The sequence below is a fragment of the Octopus sinensis genome, linkage group LG15 (assembly GCF_006345805.1).
Source record: "Octopus sinensis linkage group LG15, ASM634580v1, whole genome shotgun sequence".
Classification (NCBI taxonomy): domain Eukaryota; kingdom Metazoa; phylum Mollusca; class Cephalopoda; order Octopoda; family Octopodidae; genus Octopus; species Octopus sinensis.
The window spans coordinates 11,490,029-11,518,003 of NC_043011.1; the positions used below are offsets into that span (position 1 = coordinate 11,490,029).

The 27,975-nt window shown below is 39.9% G+C and overlaps 1 protein-coding gene across 2 annotated transcripts in view; it reads left to right on the forward strand.

Moving 5' to 3' along the window:
• Nucleotides 1-27,975, forward strand: part of LOC115219814 (synaptic vesicle glycoprotein 2C) — a 92,013-nt gene that overhangs the window by 59,922 nt on the left and 4,116 nt on the right. For both annotated transcript variants that reach the window (XM_029790088.2, XM_036509476.1), the window contains exons 6-11: nt 3,610-3,770; nt 6,525-6,608; nt 10,614-10,697; nt 16,714-16,802; nt 24,143-24,369; nt 25,951-26,110. In XM_029790088.2, the coding sequence (XP_029645948.1) occupies nt 3,610-3,770; nt 6,525-6,608; nt 10,614-10,697; nt 16,714-16,802; nt 24,143-24,369; nt 25,951-26,110 (805 nt within the window). The remainder of the gene's footprint in view (nt 1-3,609; nt 3,771-6,524; nt 6,609-10,613; nt 10,698-16,713; nt 16,803-24,142; nt 24,370-25,950; nt 26,111-27,975) is intronic.

Consider the following 27,975-nt stretch of genomic DNA (forward strand, 5'->3'; position numbering starts at 1 on the left):
ATCGGATGGTGGTTTTTACGTCCCACCGGCACTGGGGCCAGGTGAGGCTGGCAAACGGCCATGATTGGATGGTGCTTTTTACGTGCTACCGGCACGGGGGCCAGGTGAGGCTGGCAAACGGCCACGATCGGATGGTGCTTTTTACGTGCCACAGGCACTGGGACAAGGCGAGGCTGGCAAACGGCCATCATCGGATGGTACTTTTTACGTGCCACTGCACGGGGGCCAGGCAAGGCTGTCAAACGGCCACGATCGGATGGTGCTTTTTATGTGCCACCGGTATGGGGTCCAGGCGAGGCTGGCAAACGGCCACGATCGGACGGTGCTTTTTACGTGCCACCGGCATGGGGGCCAGGCGGGGCTGGCAAACGGCCATGATCGGATGGTGCTTTTTATGTGCCACCGGCACTGGGGCCAGGTGAGGCTGGCAAACGCCCACGATCGGATGGTACTTTTTACGTGCCACTGGCACTTGGGCCAGGAGAGGCTGGCAAACGGCCACGATCGGATGTTGCTTTTTACGTCCACTGGCACTGGGGCCAGGCGAGGCTCGCAAACGGCCATGATCGGATGGTGCTTTTCACGTGCCACCGGCACGGGGGCCAGGTGAGGCTGGCAAACGCCCACGATCCAATGGTGCTTTTTACGTCCCACCGGCACTGGGGCCAGGTGAGGCTGGCAAACGGCCATGATTGGATGGTGGTTTTTACGTGCCACCGGCACCGGGGCCAGGTGAGGCTGGCAAACGGCCATGATCAGATGGTGCTTTTTACGTGCCACCGGCACGGGGCCCAGGTGAGGCTGGCAAACGGCCACGATCGGATGGTGCTTTTTACATGCCAAAGGCACTGGGACAAGGCGAGGCTGGCAAACGGCCATGATCGGATGGTTATTTTTACGTGCCACCGCACAGGGGCCAGGCGAGGCTGTCAAACAGCCACGATCGGATGGTGCTTTTTACGTGCCACCGGTACGGGGTCCAGGCGAGGCTGGCAAACGCCCACGATCGGACGGTTCTTTTTACGTGCCACCGCCACGGGGCCCAGGCGAGGCTGGCAAACGCCCATGATCGGATGGTGCTTTTTATGTGCCACCGGCACTGGGGCCAGGTCTGGCCGGCAAACGGCCACGATCGGATGGTACTTTTTACGTGCCACTGGCACTGGGGCCAGGCGAGGCTGGCAAACGTCCACGATCCAATGGTGCTTTTTATGTGCCACTGGCACTGGGGCCAGGCGAGGCTGGCAAACGCCCACGATCGGACGGTTCTTTTTACGTGCCACCGCCACGGGGCCCAGGCGAGGCTGGCAAACGGCCATGATCGGATGGTGCTTTTTACGTGCTACCGGCACTGGGTCCAGGCGAGGTTGGCAAACGGCGACGATTGGATGGTGCTTTTTACGTGCCACTGGCACTGGGGCCAGGCGAGGTTGGCAAACGGCCATGATCGGATGGTGCTTTTTACGTGCAACCGGCACAGGTGCCAGGCGAGGTTGGCAAACAGCCACAATCGGATGGTGCTTTTTACGTGCCACCGGCACGGGGGCCAGGCGAGGCTGGCAAACGGCCATGATCGGATGGTGCTTTTTACGTGCAACCGGCACGGCGGCCAGTCGAGGCTGGCAAACGGCCACGATCGGATGGTGCTTTTTACGTGCCAAGTGCACAGGTGCCAGGCGAGGCTGGCAATGGCCATGATCGGATTGGTACATTTTACGTGCCACCAGCACTGTGGCCAGGCGAGGCTGGCAAACGGCCGTGATCGGATGGTGCACTTTACGTGCCAAGTGCACAGGTTCCAGGCGAGGCTGGCAATGGCCATGATCGGATTGGTACATGTTATGTGCCACCAGCACAGAAGCCAGTCAGCCAAGTTCGGATGGGGCCACTCTCTTTCTCTCTCCCTCCCTCTCTCTCTCTCATTCATGTGTGCACAGAAAGTGCAATGCAGGAAACATTAAACATGTAATGTTTCCTGCATTATATACATGGGAAGTGCACTTCCTATGCAAGTTGAACTTAAAATCTTCTTCATGGCAAATACTTATAACACTATTAAAGTGACTGCTCACAAAAAAAAAATAGTAGTAACCAGCAGATTCATTCTATAAATCTATCGCATATCGTAGCAAATTCAGACATATTGCAGCACTTATAAAATAAAGAATATTAAAGATTGTTCCCAAAAAAGAAAAATTCATCATGGAAATCAAAAATACCAAATAAACCTTTGTAACCATTAACCCTTTAGCATTTAAACCGGTTATATCCGGCCAAAAGTATTCTTCCTGTTTTATGTTCAAACTGGCTAGATCTGGTCTCTCACACCAACCCTACAATATCATTTTAAAAATTAACAGCTACCTCATCAAAATCTCATAGCACCAAGATAATGCATGATTAGTTCAAAACAATGTGGATAAAAAAGGATTAATTTAGGCAGAATAATGCGAATACTAAAGGGTTAAAAAAAAAACTGGTTAGAGAAATTTGCTGCCCATATTTTATGTTACACTTTATAGATCCATAATTATTATTCGAATATTTTCTACATTTTTATCAAATATTAACATATATCAGTGGCTACTTGTAAGATACTTAATATTTTGGTTATCATTTCCTTGTGTATGGAGAACTGTAGAATTCTGGATAAGATGTTTTACTCTATTTGCTTTAGTTCCTTATTATTCCCAGTTTCATTCTAATTCCACTGGGATCAAGTTTTCTTTTTAACTCCTTGAGATTGTTTAATAAGAGCCACTAATATACTGAGCCAATTCTATTAACTGTAATGCAAAAAAAAAAAGAAAAGAAAATGTTAATGCATATAGGTGCAGGAGTGGCTGTGTGGTAAGTAGCTTGCTTACCAACCACATGGTTCTGGGTTCAGTCCCACTGCGTGGCACCGTGGGCAAGTGTCTTCTACTAAAGCCTCGGGCCGACCATAGCCTTGTGGTTGGATTCGGTAGACAGAAACTGAAGAAGGCCCATCGTATATATGTATGTATATATATGTATATATATATATATATATATATAATATATATATATATATATATATATATGTATGTATATATATATATATATACTTTATTTAAAGCAGCAGAAAATTCAACAAAACTGTTACTCTGAGTTTCACGTTGCTGTTCGTCGGACAGTTTTTGTTGAATTTTCTGCTGCTTTAAATAAAGCATATTACTCTACCACTGGTATTTGAGTACTCTTTTTTCCACCTTTTTTCACATTTATGTGTTTACTCCGGTATATATATATATATTATATATATATATATAATATATATATATATACATATATATATACATATATATATCTATATATATATGTGTGTATGTTTGTGTGTCTGTGTTTGTCCCCCTAGCATTGCTTGACAACCGATGCTGTGTGTTTATGTCCCCGTCACTTAGCGGTTCGGCAAAAGAGACCGATAGAATAAGTACTGGGCTTACAAAAAGAATAAGTCCCGGGGTTGAGTTGCTCAATTAAAGGCGGTGCTCCAGCATGGCCGCAGTCAAATGACTGAAACAAGTAAAACAGTATGTACATACACACCACATTCTAATTAAAATTTCCTTTTGCTGTTCTTCACAGGTCTTGCTTGGTTTATCATTCCATATACCCATATAGACGTCCATCTACAAAATTTTGCTTACACCAACTGGCGCCTCTACCTTTCTGTCTGTGTCATACCTAGTTTGTCATCAGTGATTTTCTTCTTTTTTTTACCAGAAAGTCCGAAGTTTCTACTTTCGGTAAGAAGGTTTCCTTTCTTTAATTTTCATTTACAAAATGACATGATCTTTTACAGACCAGTGTTGTATATGTTGTAATTCTCTTTTTGTAATAAGTATATTCATCATCCTCTTCATCATCATCTTCCTCATCATCATTACTAACACTCCTTCCATGCTAGCATAGTTTGGATGGTTTGACAGGAGCTGGAAAGTCAGAAGACTACATCAAGCTTTTACTATCTGCTTTGGCATGGTTTCTACAATTGGATACTCTTTCTAATGCAAACCACTTTACAGAGTGTATTGAGTACTTTTTACATGGCACCAGCTGCAATTAACTCACCAAGCAACTTGCAAGACAAAAACCCTTCAACTGAGAGGAAGAGTAATTTTGAGGAAGGTAGATCTACGCCAGGTGATGAGAGGGGAGAGTATGAAGAGAGGGACAGAATTAGGTGTCTGACATTGGGTATACCCCTTCCTAGACAACCTGACTAACTATATGGGTAACTAAGCCATATCTCCCGCCACCAAATGTTTTAAGCATCTCAGTGGTAATTCCTGATTAGTCATATTAGTCTTCATATCCTTAATTTCTTTATCTATCACACTACTATCAACTAAGATAGCTGGCCTCTCTGCTGGGTCCACATTAAGAAGACATTCTTTCTCACATGTATTCTCCACATGTAGCAGCTTTTCATAGTGGCACTTCCTTGCCACATTTCTTTTCAGTTACTAAGTGCAAGTGTATCATCACCCATCTGAAAACACTTCTCTCCTACAACATTGTGATTTTTCTCTTTCGAAATCAATCAACATCAATGGAAATTGTAGTTGACGATACCAGTGCCAGTGGCACATAAGAGAACCATCTGAACGTGGCCATTGCCAGCACCACCCCGACTGGCCTCCATGCCGGTTGCACGTAAAAAGTACCCACTACACTCACGGAGTGGTTGGCGTTAGGAAGGGCATCCAGCTGTAGAAACACCGCCAGGTCAGACTGGGCCTAGTGCAGCCTTCTGGCTTCTCAGACACCAGTTGAACCGTCCAACCCATGCTAGCATGGAAAGCGGATGTTAAACGATGATGATGACACTGTCTTGCAATCCAGAACACCTCATACTTCTGATCTTTTGCTGCAGAGCATCGGTAAACCCCTTCCGTTCTGCTTCTCCCATAGCTAAATATACTTGTCACATAGCCTCTCTTCAAGCTACCTGGTAAAGTTCTCTGTAACCTGAATTCTTCCAAGCGAAGACATGTGGCTTAGTGGTTAGGGTATTTGGCCTCACAATCATAAGGTCATGAGTTTGACTCCCAGTGGAGCATTGTGTCCTTGAGCAAGACACTTTATTTCACATTGTTCCAGTTTACTCAGCTGGTAAAAATGATTGGTACCTGTTATTCATCCAGAGGGCCAGCATTGTCACATTCTGTGTCATGTTGAATCTCCCGGAGAACTACATTAAGGGTACACGTGTCTGTGGAGTGCTCAGCCACATGCATTTTAATTTCAATAGCAGGCTGTTCCGTTGACTGGATCAACTAGAATCTTCATTGTCATAACCGATGGAGTCCATATTTTTCCTAAGGAATTGCTTGATATTCAATGCAACACTAAACAGATTCACACATTACATGATCCAAGAATGTAGGTCTTGCGATAATCAGTCCATGACTTGACCAAGTTAGTTTCCTTCTTGCAATCTCCAAGTACTTTTTTGACCATCAGAAGTTGATACTTGGTGCCACTGCACTTATGCTTGCACCCTTTCTGCTCACCTGGTAGAACTCCATTTTCTTCAAGATACCTGTTACATTGACTGCAATGATTCCAGTTAATAACTTCATCATAAGTAGCAAGCATAATATCAGTCTGTGGTTATCTACCACAATTTCTTATGCAATGTTTTTTGTGCATAAAACTGTCTTGTCCTTTGTCAGCCACTCAGGTGTCACTTGGTCAGCATTTAACAAAGTGTTGAATTATTCAGCTATTCATGCATGGATTTCACTATATATTTTGATCCAGTAGCTTTGATTTTGATCCAGTAACTTGTCCCAAAGTCTTCCAGTTGCCCATTTTTTTTTTTACTTATTTCTTTCACATCTTCATCTGAAATGTCTAGTTCTGCCTGCTGTGGACAAACTGTTGGAGCCAAACCAGTTGCTCCAAGCTTGCCAGGCACAATACATTAAAATCACTGAAAGAAGGAGAAAGTTATAAGTATCTAGGAGTATTAGAATCTGACAGAGTACTAACTACAGAATAAATGTGAAAATTGAGGTGTATGTCAGAAGGGTGAGAAAGTTAATGAAGTCAAAACTAAATAGCCCAAATCTAGTAAAGACTGTAAATACTTGGGCAGTGTTTCTACTTATATGAATGGCGGACTTCATGCAAGAGCAGAAGTAGCAAGATTGTGTTTACCTAGAAAGGAAAGTGGCAGAGATTTAATATCAGTAGAAGACTGTGTAGAGTTAGCTAGAGTAGACATAGTCTTCTATGTAGGTAATAGTCCCATTAACACAGTTGTTCTCAAAATCCCAATTTGTCTTTGTCATCCATATGAGGTAGTGATTGTCAGTTCATGCAACTACTGGTGTCTTTATCATGATACCATCACTAGGTGTACTGTTGACCAACACTTAGAGAGGCTCCAGTTACACTCATCTAGAGAGGCTATTTCCTCCCATACTGTACTTTATCTGTACTTTATCTGTGCTCGTTGTTTGCATTGTTTTTTTGTTTTTTAATTTTACCAGATTGGAAATGAATCTGAAGCCCTTGCTATCCTGAAATTGATTTACAAGAAAAACCACACAAGGGCATATGGTCACAAGTATCAAGTGAGTTTATCCTGTTATATAGTTTTCATTTTACTGTTATTAGTAGTGCTGGCAGCAGTGGTGGTTGCTTTGGTAGGAGTGCTTGTGGTGCTGATGCATTTAGTTATATATGCAGTAGTAGTGGTATGTATTTTATAGGTGCTTATATTTTACTGGTGGTAGCAGTTAGCATTGTGGTGGCATTGATGGGCATAATCCCGGTGATAGTATTTATCCTACCCCCACCTCCAGGTCAGCTTTGATTGTGTTGTCCTATGATCAAAGATGTTCCAGCCATAATCATCCTGTCTGTTACCCAGACTTAGTGCATCTATGAACACATCATCCAGTGTGACTCACCGTTTTGGGGAGGATGTTAGTGTTATTTGAGGAAGATTTGGCTGCTAGTTCTATAAGAGGCTGCTTTGTACGTTCAAGGATTTTTTTTTCTTTTGTTTTCAGTTTACAAAATCAGCCACATGAGTTTTTCTTTTTTTGTAATTATATAGTTAGGGAGCTTGCTTCCTAGCCACATGGTTTCGGGTTCAGTCCCACTGCGTGACACTTTGGGCAGGTGTCTTCCGCTATAGCCCCGAGCCGACCAAAGCTTTGTGATTGAATTTGGTAGGCGGGAGTTAGTGCCGTGTGTGTATGTGTGCGTATAGCTGCTCAGTGCCTCTCCGAAAGAGAGAGAGGGATATTTGTTAGTATGAGGAACTGCAAATGAAGCTGCAGCCATAAGTATAATAGTGGGCAGATGTGGGCCATTAGAACCAGGTGGTGTTACATTGGTTGTTGAAGAATTGTAAGATTTAAACTGTATTCTGAATCTTAATTGAGCTTGGCAGGGGTGAGGTCCTGAATTATAGAAGAGATGGATTTATTGAAAGACTGACAACCCACCAATCAATCATTCATATATACTTCTTAATGGTAGCCCACCAATCTCTCATAAAGACATAGTCTGTGGTCTCTGCAATCAACAGTGGGAGCACAGGTAGCTCTGCAGCCCAGGGCCGGAAGCTCACAGGCACCCTCATGCTGGACACTGGTAGTGTGGTTGGTCCAATGTAACTCACCGTTTTGGGGAGGATGTTAGTGTTATTTGAGGAAGATTTGGCTGCTAGTTCTATAAGAGGCAGCTTTGTATGTTCAAGAATTTTTTTTTCTTTTGTTTTCAGTTTACAAAATCAACCGCATGAGTTTTTCTTTTTTTGTAATTATATAGTTGTTAGTATGCAATAGTCTCCTCCGAAATCCACTTTGCTGATCGTATGGGTTTCATGTACAGTACTGGTAGTCTGTGATCAGAACTGAGGATGATGCGGCCCATTGATGTCTGTCTCTTGCAGCTGTGAAGCATCGCCGTCTATCCTCAAAGACAGGTACAGCAGTGTAGGTGATTGACCTCCAGGTAGCCCTGTTTTTGTGGCTGTAGTCTTGAGTTTGCGAGGCTAGATGTCACACCACTTTAGGTTGCCCTTTAGGGTGCCCTTATTTTTCAACTTGGGTCTTCCTTGTTACCTTCTGCCTTCCTTGTTGCCTTGTGCCTTCCTTCAGCTCACCATACATCAGCTGTCTGGGGATGGTCGTTCATTCTGATGATGTGGTTGGTCCAATGTAACTGAGCTTTAGCAGAAGTGTCTCAATACCTGTGGACTCTGCTCTGTCCTACCAGCAGATGCCCATGATTGTGCACAGTGATCTTGTATGGAATTGTTCCAATTACTTGATCTTCTGGCAGAATGGAGTCTATGTTTCACAACCATACAGCAGTGTGGAGAGAGTGGAGGCACATGGCCTAGTGGTTAGAGCAGTGGACTCGTGGTCGAGGGATCGCGGGTTCGAATCTCAGACCGGATGATGTGTGTGTTTATAAGCGAAACACCTAAGCTCCACGTGGCTCCGGCAGAAGGTAATGGCGAACTTCTGCTGATTCTTTCACCACAACTTCCTCTCACTCTTTCCTCCTGCATCTTGCAGCTCACCTGCGACGGACCGGTGTCCCGTCCAGGTGGGGAACCTATACGCCAAGAAACCGGGAAACCGGCCCTTATGAGCCAGGCATGGCTCGAGAAGGAACAAACAACAAAGTGTGGAGAGAACAACAGCTTTGTATATCTTGAGTTTCATGGGCAGCCGCACACTTTTCTGTTGTAAGCTTTTAACTCTGAGTCTTACGAGTGCTTGGTTGGCTTTCTGGATTCTGGATGTGATCTCTTTATCTAGTGAACCATCTGTAGAGATAGTGCTGCCTAGGTACCTGAAGCTTTCAACACAGTTCAGTTCAACCCCATCAATGGTAATGGCTGGCTTAGGTTTTGTTGTATTTGGGGGCTGCCTAGAGCAGGACCTCTATCTTCCCAAGGCTGATGGTCAGGCCAAAGAGTCTGGATGCCTCAGCAAAGTGGCTGATCTGGCAGTGTTTCTACAGCTGGATGCCCTTCCTAACGCCAACCACTCCGTGAGTGTAGTGGGTGCTTTTTACGTGCCACCTGCACAGGTGCCAGACGAGGCTGGCAAATGGCCACGATCGGATGGTGCTTTTTACATGCCACCGGCACAGGTGCCAGACAAGGCTGCCAACAGCCACAATCGGATGGTGCTTTCTACGTGCCACCTGCACGGAGGCCAGTCGGGGCGGCGCTGGCAACATCCACGTTCAGATGGTTCTCTTACATGCCACCGGCACTGGTATCACAGCTACAATTTCCATTGATGTTGATCGATTTTGATTTTGATTTTCACTTGCCTCAACAGGTCTTCACAAGTAGGGTTTCTGTCACAAGAAGGAAAGGTATGCATAAGTGGGCTGGCAATGTCCCAGGTTGAGGCTACGGGTTATGGTCTCACTTGTCCTGCCGGGTCTTCCCACGCACAGCATACTTCCAAAGGTCTAGTAATGTTACTATATAAACATTAAAATGGAATGCAAAATAGATGCAATGTTGCCTATCTTTTATCCTGATAAGAATAAACTTTATTTGGCTTTCATGCTTGTTACAATATTAAATGTATATTAGAGCTATTTATAGTTTATGTTGGAGATATACATCACAAAACTTAAGATCTGAATAATATTTCCTTACACCACTGTATTTTTAAGCTATTTGATAATATTACTATGATAAATTCTTTTGTCATATTTGAGAAGACCAAATAATGATTATAGGTGTCAGACAACATATTCAAGTTTTCATTTAATTTTTTCTTTATTTTAGCTACCCACTTCTCCACCATGAATATAACCTACCTCACTCATACCACCTGCTCCTAAGAACTTAAATTCCTTGCTTTTAAGGAATCTAATTGCAACACCTCTCCATCTTAATGATTTTTAGCAAAAAAAACAAAAAACAATACACATCATTTTAATCACTACAAACATCAAGAAAGTTATAGAATAAATGTGAAGTGGCCTGACTATTGAAAAGTTACTAGGTAGACATAAATACTGAAAATAAACGCATGAGAGTTATAAATGGTGCTGAGGTTATTAGAGAGTAGTACAGAAGTGAATTACCTAAATCTTTATATATAAAAGTCAAGTTGTGTGTCTGTCTCCTACGATTTAGATTCCTAACTACTCCTACATTTTGCGGTGCAGTTTAACCAAAACCGGGTATCTTATAGTCGTGATTCATATCAAGCCCTTCTGGGTATTAGCGCGCGTCTACGATGAGTCTACGATTTAAAAAGAAATTTACCATCATTTTTTTCCATTTTAATGCATTTTTTCGCTATTATATAAGGGAAGTAACTCTCTAAAAATGTCTATGATGAGTCAACGATTTAAAAAAAATTTACCATAATTTTTTTTCCATTTTTAATGCATTTTTTTGCTATTTTTTGGCTATAACTCTCTAAAAATGCTTATATAGTTATTTCCCTTACAAACCCGAGCAACGCCGAGTGATACTGCTAGTATTTTATAGAATTGTTCACTAAATAGGCATTTTGATTTGTGGTGAAAGTTTTGTGTAAATGCTTGTCAAAGGGAACTAAAATGATTATTAATCTGTACAGGTGTTTTCACTTCGGAGCTCGAAAGATTTCAGTAGCAGCAAACACTCTTTCACACAGTCTACCATAACAGGGAAATTAAAACATGTAAGTATTCTTATTTATTTATCATAGGTACTCTTTGATATCTCTACTCTTTTACTCTTTTACTTGTTTCAGTCATTTGACTGCGGCCATGCTGGAGCATAGCCCTTTAGTCGAGCAAATCGACCCCCAGGACTTATTCTTTGTAAGCCTAGTACTTATTCTATCAGTCTCTTTTGCCAAACCGCTAAGTTACGGGGATGTAAACACACCAGCATCGGTTGTCAAGCGATGTTGGGGGGGGGGGCAAATACAGACACACAAACACACACACACACACATATATATATATACATATAGATATATACGACAGGCTTCTTTCAGTTTCCGTTTACCAAATCCACTCACAAGGCTTTGGTCAGCCCGAGGCTATAGTAGAAGACACTTGCCCAAAGTGCTATGCAGTGGGACTGAACCCGGAACCATGTGGTTGGGAAGCAAGCTACTTAACATACAGCCACTCCTGCGCCTAAGGCAATTTATATTACTTAGGCAATTTATATTACTTAGCTTTGTGTAATCGCTCTGTAAGAATATAGTATTATCCTTTTATTGTGTTCATAGGAAAGATTCATTATTCTATTTAACTTGCTGACACCAGGATTTACAATGGGAATAGTTCTATGCTATAGTAAAATGTGAGTGGCTAGCCTGCATTGATGGAGAGATCATGAATGTTGTATATGCCTAGTATGCAAGTATAGCCACAAGACAGATCACTTGTGCACTCTCCAACCACTTTTACCTTTGTGGGATATGGAGCTACTTAGAGAGAAGAACCATCTCTCCTAGTTTCTTAACCCTTTAGCATTTAAACCGTCCATATCCAGCCAAAAGTATTCTGCCTGTTTTATGTTCAAACTGGTCATATCTGGTCTTTCACACCAACCCTACAATATCGTTTAAAAAATTAACAGCTACCTCATCAAAATCTCATAGCTACAAGATTAATGCCTGATTAGTTCAAAACAATGTAGATGAAGAAGCATTAATTTTGGCAGAATAATGCAAACACTTATGAAACCACGACCTGTTCACTGACCAGTGAACAGGTCGCGGTCTTAAAGCGACGAAAATATTTTGACAAATTAAACTTAAATGTTGAAGTGAATCGAACAGCTTTTGTGTGTTTCTTAAATGGCTTACAAATGCCTTCCACGCTGCAATTGTTTTCGTTTCAGCACATGCTCTCAGATCAAATCACTTGCTATGCTAGTACATCTCCGTAATGCAAACACTAAAGGGTTAATATTCTTATTCCAAGATGGCTAAAGTATCTCATTGACTCTGAAGCTGATATCACTTAAGATTCAATCATGCTGAACTGACGTAAGGAAAAAAATGAAAACAAAGTTCTTTGATAAATTGTGTTAGTCCTACTTATGGACCTACACTTCCAAAGAATCTCATCATGTTAAAAATACTGGGTAAACAGTGCTTTAATTTTGCTGAATATTTCAGACTTTACTATTTCTATCAGTAGCTATGTGAAAACGAAATTGGAAAGAAAGAAATTGAGCAATTGATGCCATGTTATAACTATCTCAAGAGTTTTCAGGACTAACAAAAGATCCATGCAAATAAATTGAGATAAGACAGAAAAAGTTGTATTTTTAAAAATACTTTAAAATACATATTTAGGAAAAATTATGTCGGTCAGAGAATGAATAATTGATTAAAGCTGAAGTATTTTGTCATTTGAAGTAGAGATTCGGTTTTTTGTAGGAAAAGATCATCAGACAGTATGAAGCTTTGCTTTTATAGTAAGTTTGAAAGAAATAATCTAGTACTATTTCCTTGCTGTATTAGATCTACAAATACCATATATATATTGAAAGTAGTCTCGTTCATTGATCCAGATTATGAATTTCATAATGTTAAAGGAAAGGATAATTAGAAGTCTACAACATCAGGCTGAAAGTTACTACTTTAACAAAAACCAACCAACTAAAGATGGTTATATTCATGAGAAATAAATGTATATCACATTACCTGAGATTACTCCAGAGATAGCCAAAACAGTTTAATAAGATGATATTCTCCTCCAGACCAGTGATTTCAATTGATGTGATACTATATTTTGAACTAACAGAGTTACCCGGTGTTGCCCGTGTTACATGCAATTAAAGAATTAGACTTTTCTGTTATATTTTCTCTAATGAACTGGAATACCTGTGTTTCGAATTTCATCAAATTGCAGATGAGGGTTATTTCCCTCTTTACACACCCTAAAAAAATTGTAATCGTGCCACATGTATCCCATGCTACTGATTTTTATGCACATATTCCAAAATTCCAGTCTTATAGAACCTGTTAAAAGGATTTTGCTCCTGAAAAATGGAGGTCATGGAGCTCTAAAATGTGAGAGTTAAGGCCTCTGTTGGAGGTGGGCATCTTAATGTCAAGCAGAGAAGTTGAATTGTTGAGAATCTTTTTAAGTTGGGTCCTATATCTATTGTTTGAATTTCTTTGAAATAGGAAATATATGTTCACTGGGTTTGTAAAAGAGAGCAAAGCTACAGGAAACCAAAAGACGAAGGATCACAATAAGCAGTTAGCTACCTTACCCTAGTCGTTACCACTCCCAATGTAGGATTCATCACCATCCAGGTGACAGGCACAGCCGTAAGATGCATTATGAATGTATAGCAATTGGAAGGGCATGACCCAACCGAAATGAACATTAATAACTGTGTGACGTGAGGGCTAAGGAGAAATGAAAGTTGGAATTTGCAAATAACCACTATACTGATACATAACTGGACAGAATAAATTTACAATCTATAAATTTCTTTGAATAATCAGTCACTCATCTGGGAAGGCCTTGAAATCAATGTTACCATGTGGGGACTATGTGTGACCCAGTGATAATAAAAAGACTGAAAGGAGGTCTGCAATCAAATAGCTTTACTCAACACTTTGCAACTGAATCAGTGGAGTCAAAGATGCCTCTCATTTACTTGGCAATTTATGCAGCACATTGCAGAAATCACAATGTAAGTGTATGTCAAAGCAAACTCTTACACTGTTGTACCATTGAATTACAAATAATGCTCATCCTTTATTCTTGGGTAACCCTACAGCTTCCAAGAGTACAACTGTATTCGTCTTTGCTTAGATAACATGACAAAATTGTGGGTGTTAAGTCCCCATGGAGGAGTCTTTCTAACTTCTAAGAAGATGAAATTTTATAAATATTATTTCATTTGTGTCTAATATCTGTGATTAAAATTTCATCAACAGCAAAAATATATGAATTGTCATGGGGGTTATGGCCCTTATGCATAAAATATAATTTCCAAATTTCATAAAGATCCATTCAGTACTTTTGACCTAGTTTTGGACCCTACAGCTTCCAAGAGTACAACTATATTCGTCTTTGCTTAGATAACATGACAAAATTGTGGGTGTTAAGTCCCCATGGAGGAGTCTTTCTAACTTCTAAGAAGATGAAATTTTATAAATATTATTTCATTTGTGTCTAATATCTGTGATTAAAATTTCATCAACAGCAAAAATATATGAATTGTCATGGGGGTTATGGCCCTTATGCATAAAATATAATTTCCAAATTTCATAAAGATCCATTCAGTACTTTTGACCTAGTTTTGGACCCTACAGCTTCCAAGAGTACAACTGTATTCGTCTTTGCTTAGATAAAATGACTAAATTGTGGGTGTTAAGTCCCTATGAAGGGGTCTTTCTAACTTGTAAGAAGATGAAAGTGCTATTTTGAGTGGGCGGCATGTTTCGCTTTTGCATAACCTACCACAGCTGCATAGGATGGAGTACTCACAGTTTTTAATCATATTCTCTTCAATCGGTGGTTTTACCCGAAGAAGATATTTGCGAAGTGTTGTATTACTCTTGAATACTGTACTAATGTCATATGGGCCGCATATCTTTTGTATCTTTTTGGAGAGGCCTTTCTCATAGGGTAGACAGACTGTGGACAGTTTATTGGTGTCATCCTCTCTTTCCTTCATAATTAGAGTGGAGAATATGCTTTTGGGGTAGTTGTTGCTTAATAGATTGTTACTGAGCTTGATCATTTCTTCGTGGTGGGTATCACGATCGCTACTCATATTCTTTACTCAATGTTTTAGGCACTGAGTAATCCTTCTCTGAATGGATGGTGGGAATTGAAGTTAAGATATCATCCAGAGAAGGTCGGCTTGTGGTATACGGATGTCCTGAATCCATACCTGGTGCGTTATTAATACCCCCAGGAATGCTAGCTGATTGTCTTTTTCGTTTTCCATTGTGAACTGTATGGATGGCTTTATTGAGTTCACATGATCTAACAGCACTTGGACATCTTCCTGGTGGGGCCAGAGTATAAAGGTGTCATCAACATATTGCAGCCATAGGGTTGGTTTTAGTGGTGTTGACCCTAAAGCCAAATTCTCAAAGTATTCCATGTATATATTGGCTATTATCAGTGATAATGGTGAACCCATAGCTAAACCCTCTTCTTGTCGATATATATCAGTGTCCATACTGAAGTAGGTAGTTTCTACACAGAAGGTCAACATTTCCATCAAGTTTCTGATTGGTATACTAGCGCGTTCTTTTAGATGGGTGTCTGTCACTAGTTTTTCTTGTATCACCAATAGTGCTTCACCAGTTGGGACTTTGGTGAACAGGCTTATCACATCTCAACTCACCATCTGGTTGGATTCAGTGGGGGTATCCTTGATCAATTCTGTGAAGTGGGTGGAATTCTTCACAGTACAATGTTGACTTTCCTGCTAATGGACTGATTATATCCACAAGGAAGTGGCTCAGTGGATGACATACTGAACCTCTACAGCTCACTATAGGTCTTAATGGAATACCATCCTTGTGAATCTTAGGGAGACCGTACATATAGGTATGAGTTTAAGCTCATACCTATATTTCTAATACTTTAATAACATGTACAGTAAACTACCACACATGCCACCCCCTCAAAATAAGGGTAGAGGAACATCAAAATAAGGGTAGAGACAAAGCTGTGACACGAGGAGATATTGATAAATCGGGTATAGCAGATCATGTATGAAAAAATGGATACCAGCTCCCCCTGTGAGATGAAGTTAAAATAATAGACAGAGAGCACTACTGGAAAATACTAAAGCTAAAAGAAGCAGCACATATGCTAGGACACAACAATCTCCTAAGTAGACCAAGTACAGATATGAGTAGCATATGGGAAACGGTATTAAGGTAGGATAGGAAAATATTAGATTTATAAGTCCTAAAATTCACTCCAAAATTGCCCATAGGCATATGGTGTAGTGGTTAAGAGCGCAGGCTACTAACCCCAAGATTCTGAGTTTGAGTCCAGGCATTGACCTGAATAATAATAATAGTAATAATAATAACATTGAAAAATACCTTAGGAATGAGAACCTAGGTTCGAAATTTCTCCAAGACACCTGATGAAGGCTGGGGGGTAAAATGTTGTGTTAACAACAAACAAGATGAGGACAAATATCCGTCAAATGTAAATAATGTACATAATTCCTCATCTCTTCAATATAGAACAGTATGGTCACTGTTGTGGAAATGAGCTTAAATACTCTAAAATTTAATTGTTATATAGGACTGGGACATAATAGTTATTAAAATATTAGAGATATAGGTATGAGTTTAAGCTCACACCTATATTTCTAATACTTTAATAACTGCTATGCTCAAGGTATATGTTTACATGCCGAGGTCGACTTTGCCTTTCATCCTTTCGGGGTCGATAAATTAAGCACCAGTTATGCACTGGGGTCGATGTAATTGACTTAATCCCTTTGTCTGTCCTTGTTTGTCCCCTCTATGTTTAGCCCCTTGTGGGTAATAAAGAAATAGGTATATGTTTGCATGTAGATATAGAAAATGAAGTGAGCAAAATATAGTTTAGAATAAGATACATTGAAGATAAACCATAGAAATCTAGAAATTTTAAATTACTGTAGTGATTAATTTTTAAAAACAAAATGTTTTTTTAAACTGTTTTATCTTCTGTATTCTCTCTATTCTGCAGACTATGAAGAATACCGCAAGTCTTTTCAAAAATCCTCTGCTCTACAATTCAGCTGCCTTAATGGTTATCAGTTTTACACTGTCCTTTGGGTAAGTTTATGGACTTCCTTCATTCCTATGATTAGAGTTGCTGGGAAAATTAATGTAATGATGACAGGGGGGGGGGGGTGTCCTTGTTGCTGTTCCCAACAATGACTACAGTGCAAGATTTAAAAAAATTGATCTTAAAATATTACCAGGGTTTATTTTAACTTGTAATGGTGAGAAGCAAAATTTGAGCTTTGACATAAAAGACACTTAACTAAAATCTGTACAAATTCTGATATGCTTGACATTGATTTTCATCCTAACAATGAACTATTATTACTGGTGCATTCAGTTAAATAGCTGGTCTTTTGCCAAGTGGTAATACAAACCAATTCTATTGGTAAAGTTTTAACTCTTTAGCATTCAAACCAGCCATATCTGGCCAAAATATTCCCCCAGTTTTATATTGAAACTGAGTAGATCAGGCCTCTCACACCTACCCTACAATGTCATTTTAAAACTAAACAATCACATAATCGAAATCTTTAAACTACAAGATATATATATATAAATATATAGGCGCAGGAGTGGCTGTGTGGTAAGTAGTTTGCTAACCAACCACATGGTTCCGGGTTCAGTCCCACTGCGTGGCATCTTGGGCAAGTGTCTTTTGTTATAGCGCCGGGCCGACCAATGCCTTGTGAGTGGATTTGGTAGACGGAAACTGAAAGAAGCCTGTCGTATATATATATATATATATATATATGTGTGTGTGTGTTTGTGTGTCTGTGTTTGTCCCCCTAGCATTGCTTGACAACTGATGCTGGTGTGTTTACATCCCCGTCACTTAGTGGTTCGGCAAAAGAGACTGATAGAATAAGTACTGGGCTTACAAAGAATAAGTCCCGGGCTCGATTTGCTCGACTAAAGTCGGTGCTCCAGCATGGCCACAGTCAAATGACTGAAACAAGTAAAAGAGTATGCAAGCATCATTTTTGCCAGAATAATCTGAATACTAAAAGGTTAAACACTCTACTATCTGCTATTTCTGAAGGACATGGTCTTTTTATTTTCTAATGTTCTAATTATTATTTTCTAATGTCTTTTTTTGTTATTCCTTAATGGTTATTTTTGCTTTTCATTTATATTATAACTCTTCTATATTTTTTAAAGCACGTTTTTCACAATACTTTTCATTTCTATTTCATGTTTTAGTTTTATTTATAGAAGTGCAACAAAGCTTTTTGACACTCAATCTTATTGAGAAATAAGCAAAAAGTGAATGGAACAGTTTTTATGCAATCCTACATGGCTAAAATAGCTCTTCTAACAAATGATCGAGCCAGATCAAGTTTCTTCCTCAACAAATACAGTTCACAAATATTTCAATTATTTTTGTCCTATTTTTAATTTTAAAATTATTTTTTGGTAACATACTTTTTTATTTTCCATATTTTCTTTTTTCTTTATTTTCAGTTCTTTTGTTTAGGATACCTTAGACATTTCATCCCCATTTTAAAATTTTCATTTTAATTTGGACTAAGCATGCCTACCTGCAGATGTAAGTGCTTCCAGTTGAAAGCACTACATACTGGAAGCTAGCAAATTTATGGGGTCATCAGGAAAAAATTGCATGCCATTTCAGGGCCTTCGTCTTGACAGCATCATTGCACACCACCACCCCATTCACTAAAATGAGGCCCTTCTTGCGAGGTCAACTGGTTATTAGGTTTCATTCAATGTTCTTCTAGTCATGGATATCACTCATGGTGGTATTTGCTTTATGATGAGTTTGGCCTAGTGACAACAATAGTCACCTCACACTGTGTCCAACTCAACGACTCCTCTACATCCGACTTCAATTGGAAAATGCTCTGCAGCTTGCATCTTGCATCTTCACTTGCATCTTCCAGCTTGCATCTTCACATTCCTCAAGGAGATTTTTCATAACTGTCTATCTTCCAAGCCCCAGTGGTGCCCATGTTATCTTCATGAGGAACTGTTAACATGACTAGATTTACCACTTACTTTCATTATCATCATAAAATGATATCTGGTTTCTTTGTGACTAGAATGGGGAAAATCCTTGACACTCTGGTAAATCTGCAGTCACCTCCTAATAGCTGTTCCACTTTTCATTGTTCACTGGAACTTTCTTCTTCTCCAAATGGAGCTGCTGTCCCGAAGGCATGAAGGTAATGAAATTGCTGGTTGGTTTGATCAGTGGGTTTTTTTTTGCCACTGTTGATGAGAACAATTTGGTTCTTTATAGCATTGAAGATGATCTTAAGGACTCAATTGTGTCTCCATGTATATGTATGCGGTTTGATCAATAAGTATCTGGACTGTTGTCATAGTAATGAAGCTAAAGCATGCAGAGTGAAGCCGCTTGGTACAGATTGATCAGAGCTTGTATTTAATGCCAGTGAACAGTTGGAAAGAATATGTTTCAGTGTTCCAACTTTTTCACATCTGCATCTATCATTTTCTGATATGTTCCATCTTACTAGATTATTAGTTACCTACCAAGATGTTTAAAGTTGATGGTTGGAAGAGCGTCCAACTATAAAAGCAGTTATACCATCTTACCCATCATCATCATCATCATCATCATCATTTAACGTCCGTTTTCCATGCTAGCATGGGTTGGACGATTTTGACTGAGGGTTGGCAACCAGATGGCTGCACCAGGCTCCAATCTTGATCTGGCAGAGTTTCTACAGCTGGATGCTCTTCCTAACGCCAACCACTCCGAGAGTGTAGTGGATGCTTTTTACGTGCCACCTGCACAGGGGCCAGTGAAGCGATGTTGGTAACGATCACCCATATTTACTTAAAACTTCGTTTAAGACTATTTTCTGTAGGACATTTTCATGTTTTTTTTTTATCAGTTTTGTCTTTTTATTTATTTTATGCAACAATTCTGAGATTAAGGTGTTGAGATTAATATTAGCATTAATTTGTGCAACTGACAGCAGGTGCTGCTCATACAGTATAGTTCAGTGATTAACTTTAGAAAAGATTGTTCAGCCTTTGCTACAAGCCATTGTTTTCTTCCCGCTGATACAAGTTCCATAACTATTCCTGTTACAGGATCACTGACTAATAATAGGTCCCATAGGCTGGGGAGCTGTCCAGACTTCAAATTGTTTGTTGTGGGATGGTTTCTATAGCTGGACACCTTTCCTAACACCAACTACTTTACAGAATGTACTGGGTACTTGCCATTTGCCACTGGCATGATGGTATGAATTCATTTTATGTGACATCAGCGCCTATAAAGGATAAGCTTGTATATACGGATGACAACAATTTTTCTTGGTTTGGTACAATAAATCACCACAACCCCTGGTCCCTTGTCATTTCCTCAGTGAGGCCCCGCATCTGAAGATCCTTTCTCACCACTTTGTCCCATATCCTCCTGGGTCTACCCCTTCTACAGGTTCCCACCACAGTTAGAGCTCAACAATTTTTCTTGGTTTGGTACAATAAATCACCACAACCCCTGGTACCTTGTCATTTCCTCAGTGAGGCCCCGCATCTGAAGATCCTTTCTCGCCACTTTGTCCCATATCCTCCTGGGTCTACCCCTTCTACAGGTTCCCACCACAGTTAGAGATCAGCACTTCTTCACACAGCTGTCCTCATCCATACACATCCCATGACCAACCCAACACAGTCTTCTCTCTTGCACGCATCATCTGATGCCTCTTATAATTTTCTTCTGAAATCATTCGCACTCTGCTGTGTGTGCATTACCCATCCATTGGATATTGCTAGCTTTATTTCTTTTCAAGCCTTTGCATGTCAAAGCCAATGTCTCACTGTCATGTAACGTAGATGTATACTCTTTACTCTTTTACTTGTTTCAGTCATTTGACTGCGGCCATGCTGAAGCACCGCCTTTAGTCAAGCAACTCGACCCCAGGACTTATCCCTTTGTAAGCCCAGTACTTATTCTATCGGTCTCTTTCGGACTTACTTTGCCTTTGGTTTTTGTTAAGCTAACTCTAAGGCCCCTTAGATTCCATACCTGAAATTTCTTCTTTCGGTCAAGTAGTGACAAAGTCATCAGAATAGAAGAGCTCCTAGGAGCAGCAAGTCCTGAATCTCTCTGTTAAGGCCTGGAGTACTATAATAAACAAGAGGGGGTGCTGAGAACTGATCCTTGGTGAACTCCTATGTGTACATTGAATTCATTGCTATACTTGATGCCAACCTTCACCTTACTGGCAAACATCCCTGTACATGGCTTGTAGAGCTCTCACTAACCACTCGTCTATCCTTAGCTTCCACATTGACCACCAGATAAGGGAGCAGGGAGCCCTGTCAAAGGCTTTCTCCAAGTCAATAAAAACCAAGTACAGAGGTTTATTTTTGGCTAAATACTTCTCCTGCAGCTTTCTTACCAGGAATAAAGCATCAGTCGTGCTTCTCCCAGGCACAAAACTGCATCTCATCTAGGCTAACCATCTTGCTAATTAGTTGAGCTGTAATCCTCTCTGTAGCTTTCATTACCTGGTCCTACAGTTTGATACCTCTGTAATCATACATTCTTTTATTTCTCTTTTTATTTGTTTTTAGTTTGTGTACCATATTTTCCAGGTTATAAGCCGCTGTTTTTTACCTGGGAAATGAAGTGTACGGCTTATAGAAAGGCGCATCTAATGTGTGTATTTTTTATAAGTTTCAAGAGGAAAATAATTTGTGTATGGAGGTCAAATGATTCCACTGATTTTTTTCAGAGGAAAAGTTGGTCAGTGAACAATGTGAAAAGCTTCTACTTCAGTACATTGGTGCCCGGAAGAAAACAAAGCATTTTTGTTTTGTTTTACCTTCATGTTTTGATAAGGTTATTTTTAATCTAATAAAGACTTTGATATTGACAAAATGTTATTTGTTGTTGATTATAGTAAGATAAAATCATAACAATAACAATACAACTCATAGTTGTAAAATAAGGCATTTTGAAACTACATTACACGTCAACAACAGAAAAAGCTAGCTGCAGACCCATAGCTCTATAGGTCTTTTAAACAGCTGTGTGCTTCATGTGTGGATAAAACCAAAATTTTCCCCCAAATTCAGCCCTGCAGCTTAAATACCGATGCATTTTATAGACTAGAAAATACGGTAGTATGACAAAGTTTATTCCAAATAAACAGCAGTCTGTATATAATCACAGGATTATGGGTTACCATTGGTTGGACTTTGCATCCAACCAAAAACTCTACTCAGAAACCTGGATGTGTCTGGTTACTCATATGATTCGGGTGTACCAGCTCTGACTGTTGCTTGATTTTCCAAGCTAGACCCGGCTTACCGTATTCTCTTCACTGAGGACCCAGCTGGGTTGATGGTTCATGTTGGTTTACCACATGCCACATGACCACATGAGAAATTATCCCATGAAAATGGATAGGGGACTGACTAGAACTCTGCTCTATAGATTGCCTGAGAGGACCAAGGAATATACCAACAAATGGTGAACACAGCAACACACTGCAACTGTGCATATCCCCACATCTGACCTATATACTGGATAGTTTTTTTTTTCTCTGACACACAAACATCCATTTATTGTTGCCCAATGTCAGGCTTTATACACCACTTTATTCTCGCACAGAAGTCATTTTATTTGTCTTTAGGACATAAATCTCCCATCCTCAATTATTAATCCATCTCTGTTGTGCAGACTAGCTACTGTACTCCAGTTTCTTTCAAAAAAGTAGTGATTGCACTTACATTTAGGCGCAGGAGTGGCTGTGTGGTAAGTAGCTTGCTAACCAACCACATGGTTCCGGGTTCAGTCCCACTGCATGACACCTTGGGCAAGTGTCTTCTACTATAGCCTCGGGCCGACCAAAGCCTTGTGAGTGGATTTGGTAGACAGAAACTGAAAGAAGCTCATCGTATATATGTATGTATATATGTGTGCGTGTATGTTTGTGTGTCTGTGTTTGTCCCCCTAGCATTGCTTGACAACCAATGCTGGTGTGTTTACGTCCCCGTCACTTAGCGGTTCGGCAAAAGAGACCGATAGAATAAGTACTGGGATTACAAAGAATAAGTCCCGGGGTCGAGTTGCTTGATTAAATGTGGTGCTGCAGCATGGCCGCAGTCAAATGACTGAAACAAGTAAAAGAGTAAGAGTATTTAACTCACTTTTCCTATCACTCATCTCTCTTATCTAGACATAACCAATAACAACTACATTTTGCTCTGGTTGAAAATAGTTCAACTATTGTCTGTGTCATTTCTAGATTTCTTTTAATCATCATCAACCGTTGAAATAACAAAGTGGCTGAAACCTAATTTCTGGTATATTCTTCCATATCTCTCATCCATTGATGTTTTTTGTTGTTTGTTCCTTCTCGAGCAATGCCTGGCTCATAAGGGCCGGTTTCCCGGTTTCTTGGTGTATAGGTTCCCCACCTGGACGGAACGCCGGTCGATCGCAGGTGAGCTGCAAGATGCAAGAGGAAAGAGTTAGAGAAAGTTGTGGTGAAAGAGTCAGGAGAAGTTTGCCATTACCTTCAGCCGGATCCACGTGGAGCTTAGGTGTTTCGCTCATAAACACACACATCTTCCGGTCTGAGATTCGAACCCGCAATCCATCGACCGCGAGTCCGCTGCTCTAACCACTAGGCCATGTGCCTCCACCCATTGATGTTATCACATTTCATACCAAACATAACAACAACCCTGTTCCATTGTCAGCACAAAAATGCCATGTATAACACACATCAAGGAATATTATAAAAAATGCATAATTAAACCTTCACGAATTTTGCAAATGCTAGGCTTCTCAGTGTTTTTAAGAAGTCTAGCCAAAACATGACATAATCAAGACTACATCTCAAAAGCTAAGCCTTCTTATCAGAGTGAGAAACTACTTCAAATCTGAGAAGCTGCCAAACCCTATACAAAACTTGTATACACATTGAAGTAAAACTTAGAGCATCTGACAAAAGATCATCGACTTGATTGGCAAATTATCACTCATTATAACCACTTGCAATTCAACCAGTTATTTTTTCTTTCTGTTACAATAATGGTTCTTCTTCTGATCTGGTAAAATATCAGTTCATCCAGTTCATCTACCTTTTCTTTTGTCTAGTAGGGAACTAAACCTCGGTCCATATTCTTTAATTAACACTTCATCTAAATTTTTATGCTCAGAACTGCAATATTCTGCAACTGCCTTCTTATCCACTTTTTTTTTTAACAAATTGACCTTGCTAGTCTTGAGAAGTCTGCAAAAACAATGCAACTTTTTTCTAAAGTATTTTCTCAGAAAATTGTCAAAAAATTAAAAACTAATCTGTCATTAAAAAATTATATGCATAAGTGAAAATTTTCTTTTTTCTATTTTGTTTAATGTGTGATTAATCCTTCCACAGCTATTATGGTCTGTCAATGTGGTTCCCAAGTATGTTCGACAAAATAGAGAAATATGGAGGTTCAATATGCAGCCCTGGAAAACCTACAAATACTACGTTTAATCTGACTTGTCAGGAACCTGACAAGGACATTTACTTTGATGGTTTCTTGACTTCTGTTTCCAATTTACCTGGCAACATACTCAGTATGCTGCTTGTAGATAGAATTGGTCGTAAAATCCTCTTAGGTAAGATTGAATATTATCAACAATAGGGTTGAAGGGAGCTATCTTGGGTGAGCATTTTGCATACTAAATATATATGTGGTATAGTCTTACATGTGTAATATAGTAAGTTGAAAATCATTAATTCACTGAGATTATTCTTGCAGTCAAAGCACAAAATGCTTAAAAATAACTCAAATCTGTCAATCCAAATTCTTGGAAAATAAGGACAAAGCAGTTAGGGGTGGATCTTGTGTTTAACCCTGCCGTTACCAACCTGGCTGAAACCGGCTCTGGCTCTGAGTACAAATGTTTTGTTTTCATAAGTTTTGAATTAAAATTTTCCACCAAACCTTAGTCACACTTTATGTTCCTAACACTAGTTATTTTACTTTAAAGTAATTGAAAGACACACAGAGCATCTCAAAATAAATACAGTAACGAAAGGGTTAAAGCTAATAAGTGCAGGCAACAGACATCTTTTGATCTTGTTAGATCTCATGAGCAAAGCATATTCAGTGCAATAAGTTAAACTTAATCACATATATGTAAGTTGCATGTGCATAATACACATATATATACACATAGGCACAAGAGTGGCTGTGTGGTAAGTAGCTTGTTTACCAACCACATGGTTCCGGGTTCAGTCCCACTGCATGGCACCTTGGGCAAGTGTCTTCTACTATAGCCTTGGGCCGACCAAAGCCTTGTGAGTGGATTTGGTAGACGGAAACTGAAAGAAGCCTGTCATATATATGTAAATATATATATATGCATGTGTGTGTCTGTGTTTGTCCCCCTAGCATTGCTTGACAACCGATGCTGGTGTGTTTATGTCACCGTTACTTAGCGGTTCAGCAAAAGAGACCGATAGAATAAGTACTGGGCTTACAAAAGAGTAAGTCCTGGGGTCGAGTTGCTCGACTAAAGGCGGTGCTCCAGCATGGCCGCAGTCAAATGACTGAAACAAGTAAAAAAGTAAAAGAGTATATGTGTATTATAGTACATTTGCTCTTATTTTGTTGTTTGTTGAATTTCAAGTTTGATGTATGTTTATATTTATGGCTTTAATGAATCAAGTATTGTGTGACATCATGAAGTCAGACATATTTATTACTCTTGTTGTTGTAATTTCATAATTGATTATCTATTGGCAACAAATTTATGGTACAGAAATGTTTGACCGAATCTGCCTGTTGGAAATATTTATAACTTTCTTTTACTGTGTTCTAAAGTAAGAACATTGTACACAATTTATGAGTGTTTTCTTGGAGCAGAAAAATTTGAGAGGAATATGTAAATTAGTATCATTAATACAAAATGTGAAGCAATACGGGACTGTAAGTGAAGTAGAGGAAAAGTAGTCTTACCAGATTATGATCATTGGGTAGAATTGAATAATTACATTATAATATTTGATGTGAGGCTAAAGTAACACAAAACAAGAGGCCTTGATTGAATGTATTGTAATTTGAAAGTGGGATACAGTAAGCAAAAGTCTAATGGGTACATCTATCAATGACACCACATCATCTTATGTTTATATTTTCATGTTTCATCCCTCGCACTGTGTTACTTCAAAAACACTTTCATTTCTCTCTGCAGTTGTTAGCATGGTGATCTCTGGATTAAGTGTCTTCTTCATCTGGTTTGTCAAAACAAAAGTACAAAGTTTGGCATTGTCATGCCTATTTGGTGGCATTTCCGTTATTGGATGGAACTCTCTCGACACTATATCAAGTGAAATATTTCCAACACAACTAAGGTGAGTATCATAATCCTCATCAGCAGCGCCACCATTGCCACCACCACCTCATCATCATCATCATCATCACCACCACCACCACCACATCATCATCATCTAATGTTCATTGTCCATGCTGGCTTGGATTGGATGGTTTGATAGGATCCAATGCATCCGAGGACCACATTGTGATCCAATGTTTGCTTTTGCATTGACTATGGTTGTTTGCCCTTCCTGACACTAATCACTTTACAATGGGGCCAGCATTGGTGATGTTTCCAAGTCTAACATCCCTTTGATTGAATGAAGCTACAGTGGAGAGCGAGGAGGCTTTATGCCAGGAGATGAGAAATTAAAATATGAAAGAAGGGGCCAGAACAGGAAAGGTTTCTTGCTGTAGGAGAGATACATGGCTACTCACATTATAGAAAAGTGGATAGGAGAAACTGGGATGGATCCAGAAAAAGAGAGAAAGTAATTGTGACAGAGTGTTGGAATGGATTCTCAAACTACAAGAAGGTGAATAAAAGTGAGTGGGTACAGAATAAGAAGTGTGAGTGGGTAGAGGTTACAAGAAGAGAGTAAAGGATGGTAAGAGAAGGAGTAATAGGTGAGGAGGTAAATATACTGAAGGAAAAAGGTTGAAGGATGGTCAATAATGAACGTGTTGGAGGGAAGGCAGAATGTAGTGAATGATGGACAAGAGTGGAAGAGTGATTAATGATATATGAGCTGGAAGGCGGCAAGCTGGCAGAAACGTTAGCACGCTGGACGAAATGCGTAGCTGTATTTCGTCTGCCGTTATGTTCTGAGTTCAAATTCCGCCGAGGTCGACTTTGCCTTTCATCCTTTCGGGGTCGATTAAATAAGTACCAGTTACGCACTGGGGTCAATATAATCGACTTAATCTGTTTGTCTGTCCTTGTTTGTCCCCTCTGTGTTTAGCCCCTTGTGGGTAGTAAAGAAATAGGTATTTCGTCTGCCGCTACGTTCTGAGTTCAAATTCTGCCGAGGTCGACTTTGCCTTTCATCCTTTCGGGGTCGATTAAATAAGTACCAGTTACGAACTGGGGTTGATATAATCGACTTAATCCATTTGTCTGTCCTTGTTCGTCCCGTCTGTGTTTAGCCCCTTGTAAGTAATAAAGAAACAGATATATGAGCTCAAAGAGGGGGGTAAGGGAGAGCAGGGGAAGACTTACAGGATGAAAGGGATGAAGAGCACAGGGTAGTAATGATAATAGGGGGGAATTTGAGAGAAAGTGAGATGACATGAAGGTGGGTATGTTGCATGAATATAGGTAGAAGCAGGTGTAGTGTATAGGGAGAGTCAGAAATATATGGTTGTGGAAAAGGAGAGATAATTTGATAGCAGAGAAGGGTGCTTTGAGGGGAGGACATTAAGTGCATTGGTTGTGAGTTGAGAGAAAGATAACTGGTATTACAGAAAGAAAAATGATGAAATACGAAGTTCTGCTCTCATTTAATCACAGCAGCAGAATCCTGCAACTAGGGTAGAGGCTGGAGGAAACAGTGACAGTTTAAAAAGCTTTAAATATTTCAAATGATCTTGAGATTTTTTAAACGTGGCAACTTATCCATACCTTTTCAATTTTCACTCTCTCTGTGCCTCTGTCTTTTTACCCCCACTCTCTCTCTCTCTCTCTCATATATATATATATATATATCCATAAACATGTTTTAGCCCGAGAGAAGCTTAATTTCTCAAGATTGGTACTCAGGTAGAGTGTTATATATCCCAGTGTCCCAATAATTATATATATATATACGAGGGGCGTTCAATAAGTAATGCCCCTGACCCACTTCCCATAGAAGTAGAGCAACGAAACTTGGCACAGTTATTAGTCTTTTTCTGCATAGAAAAT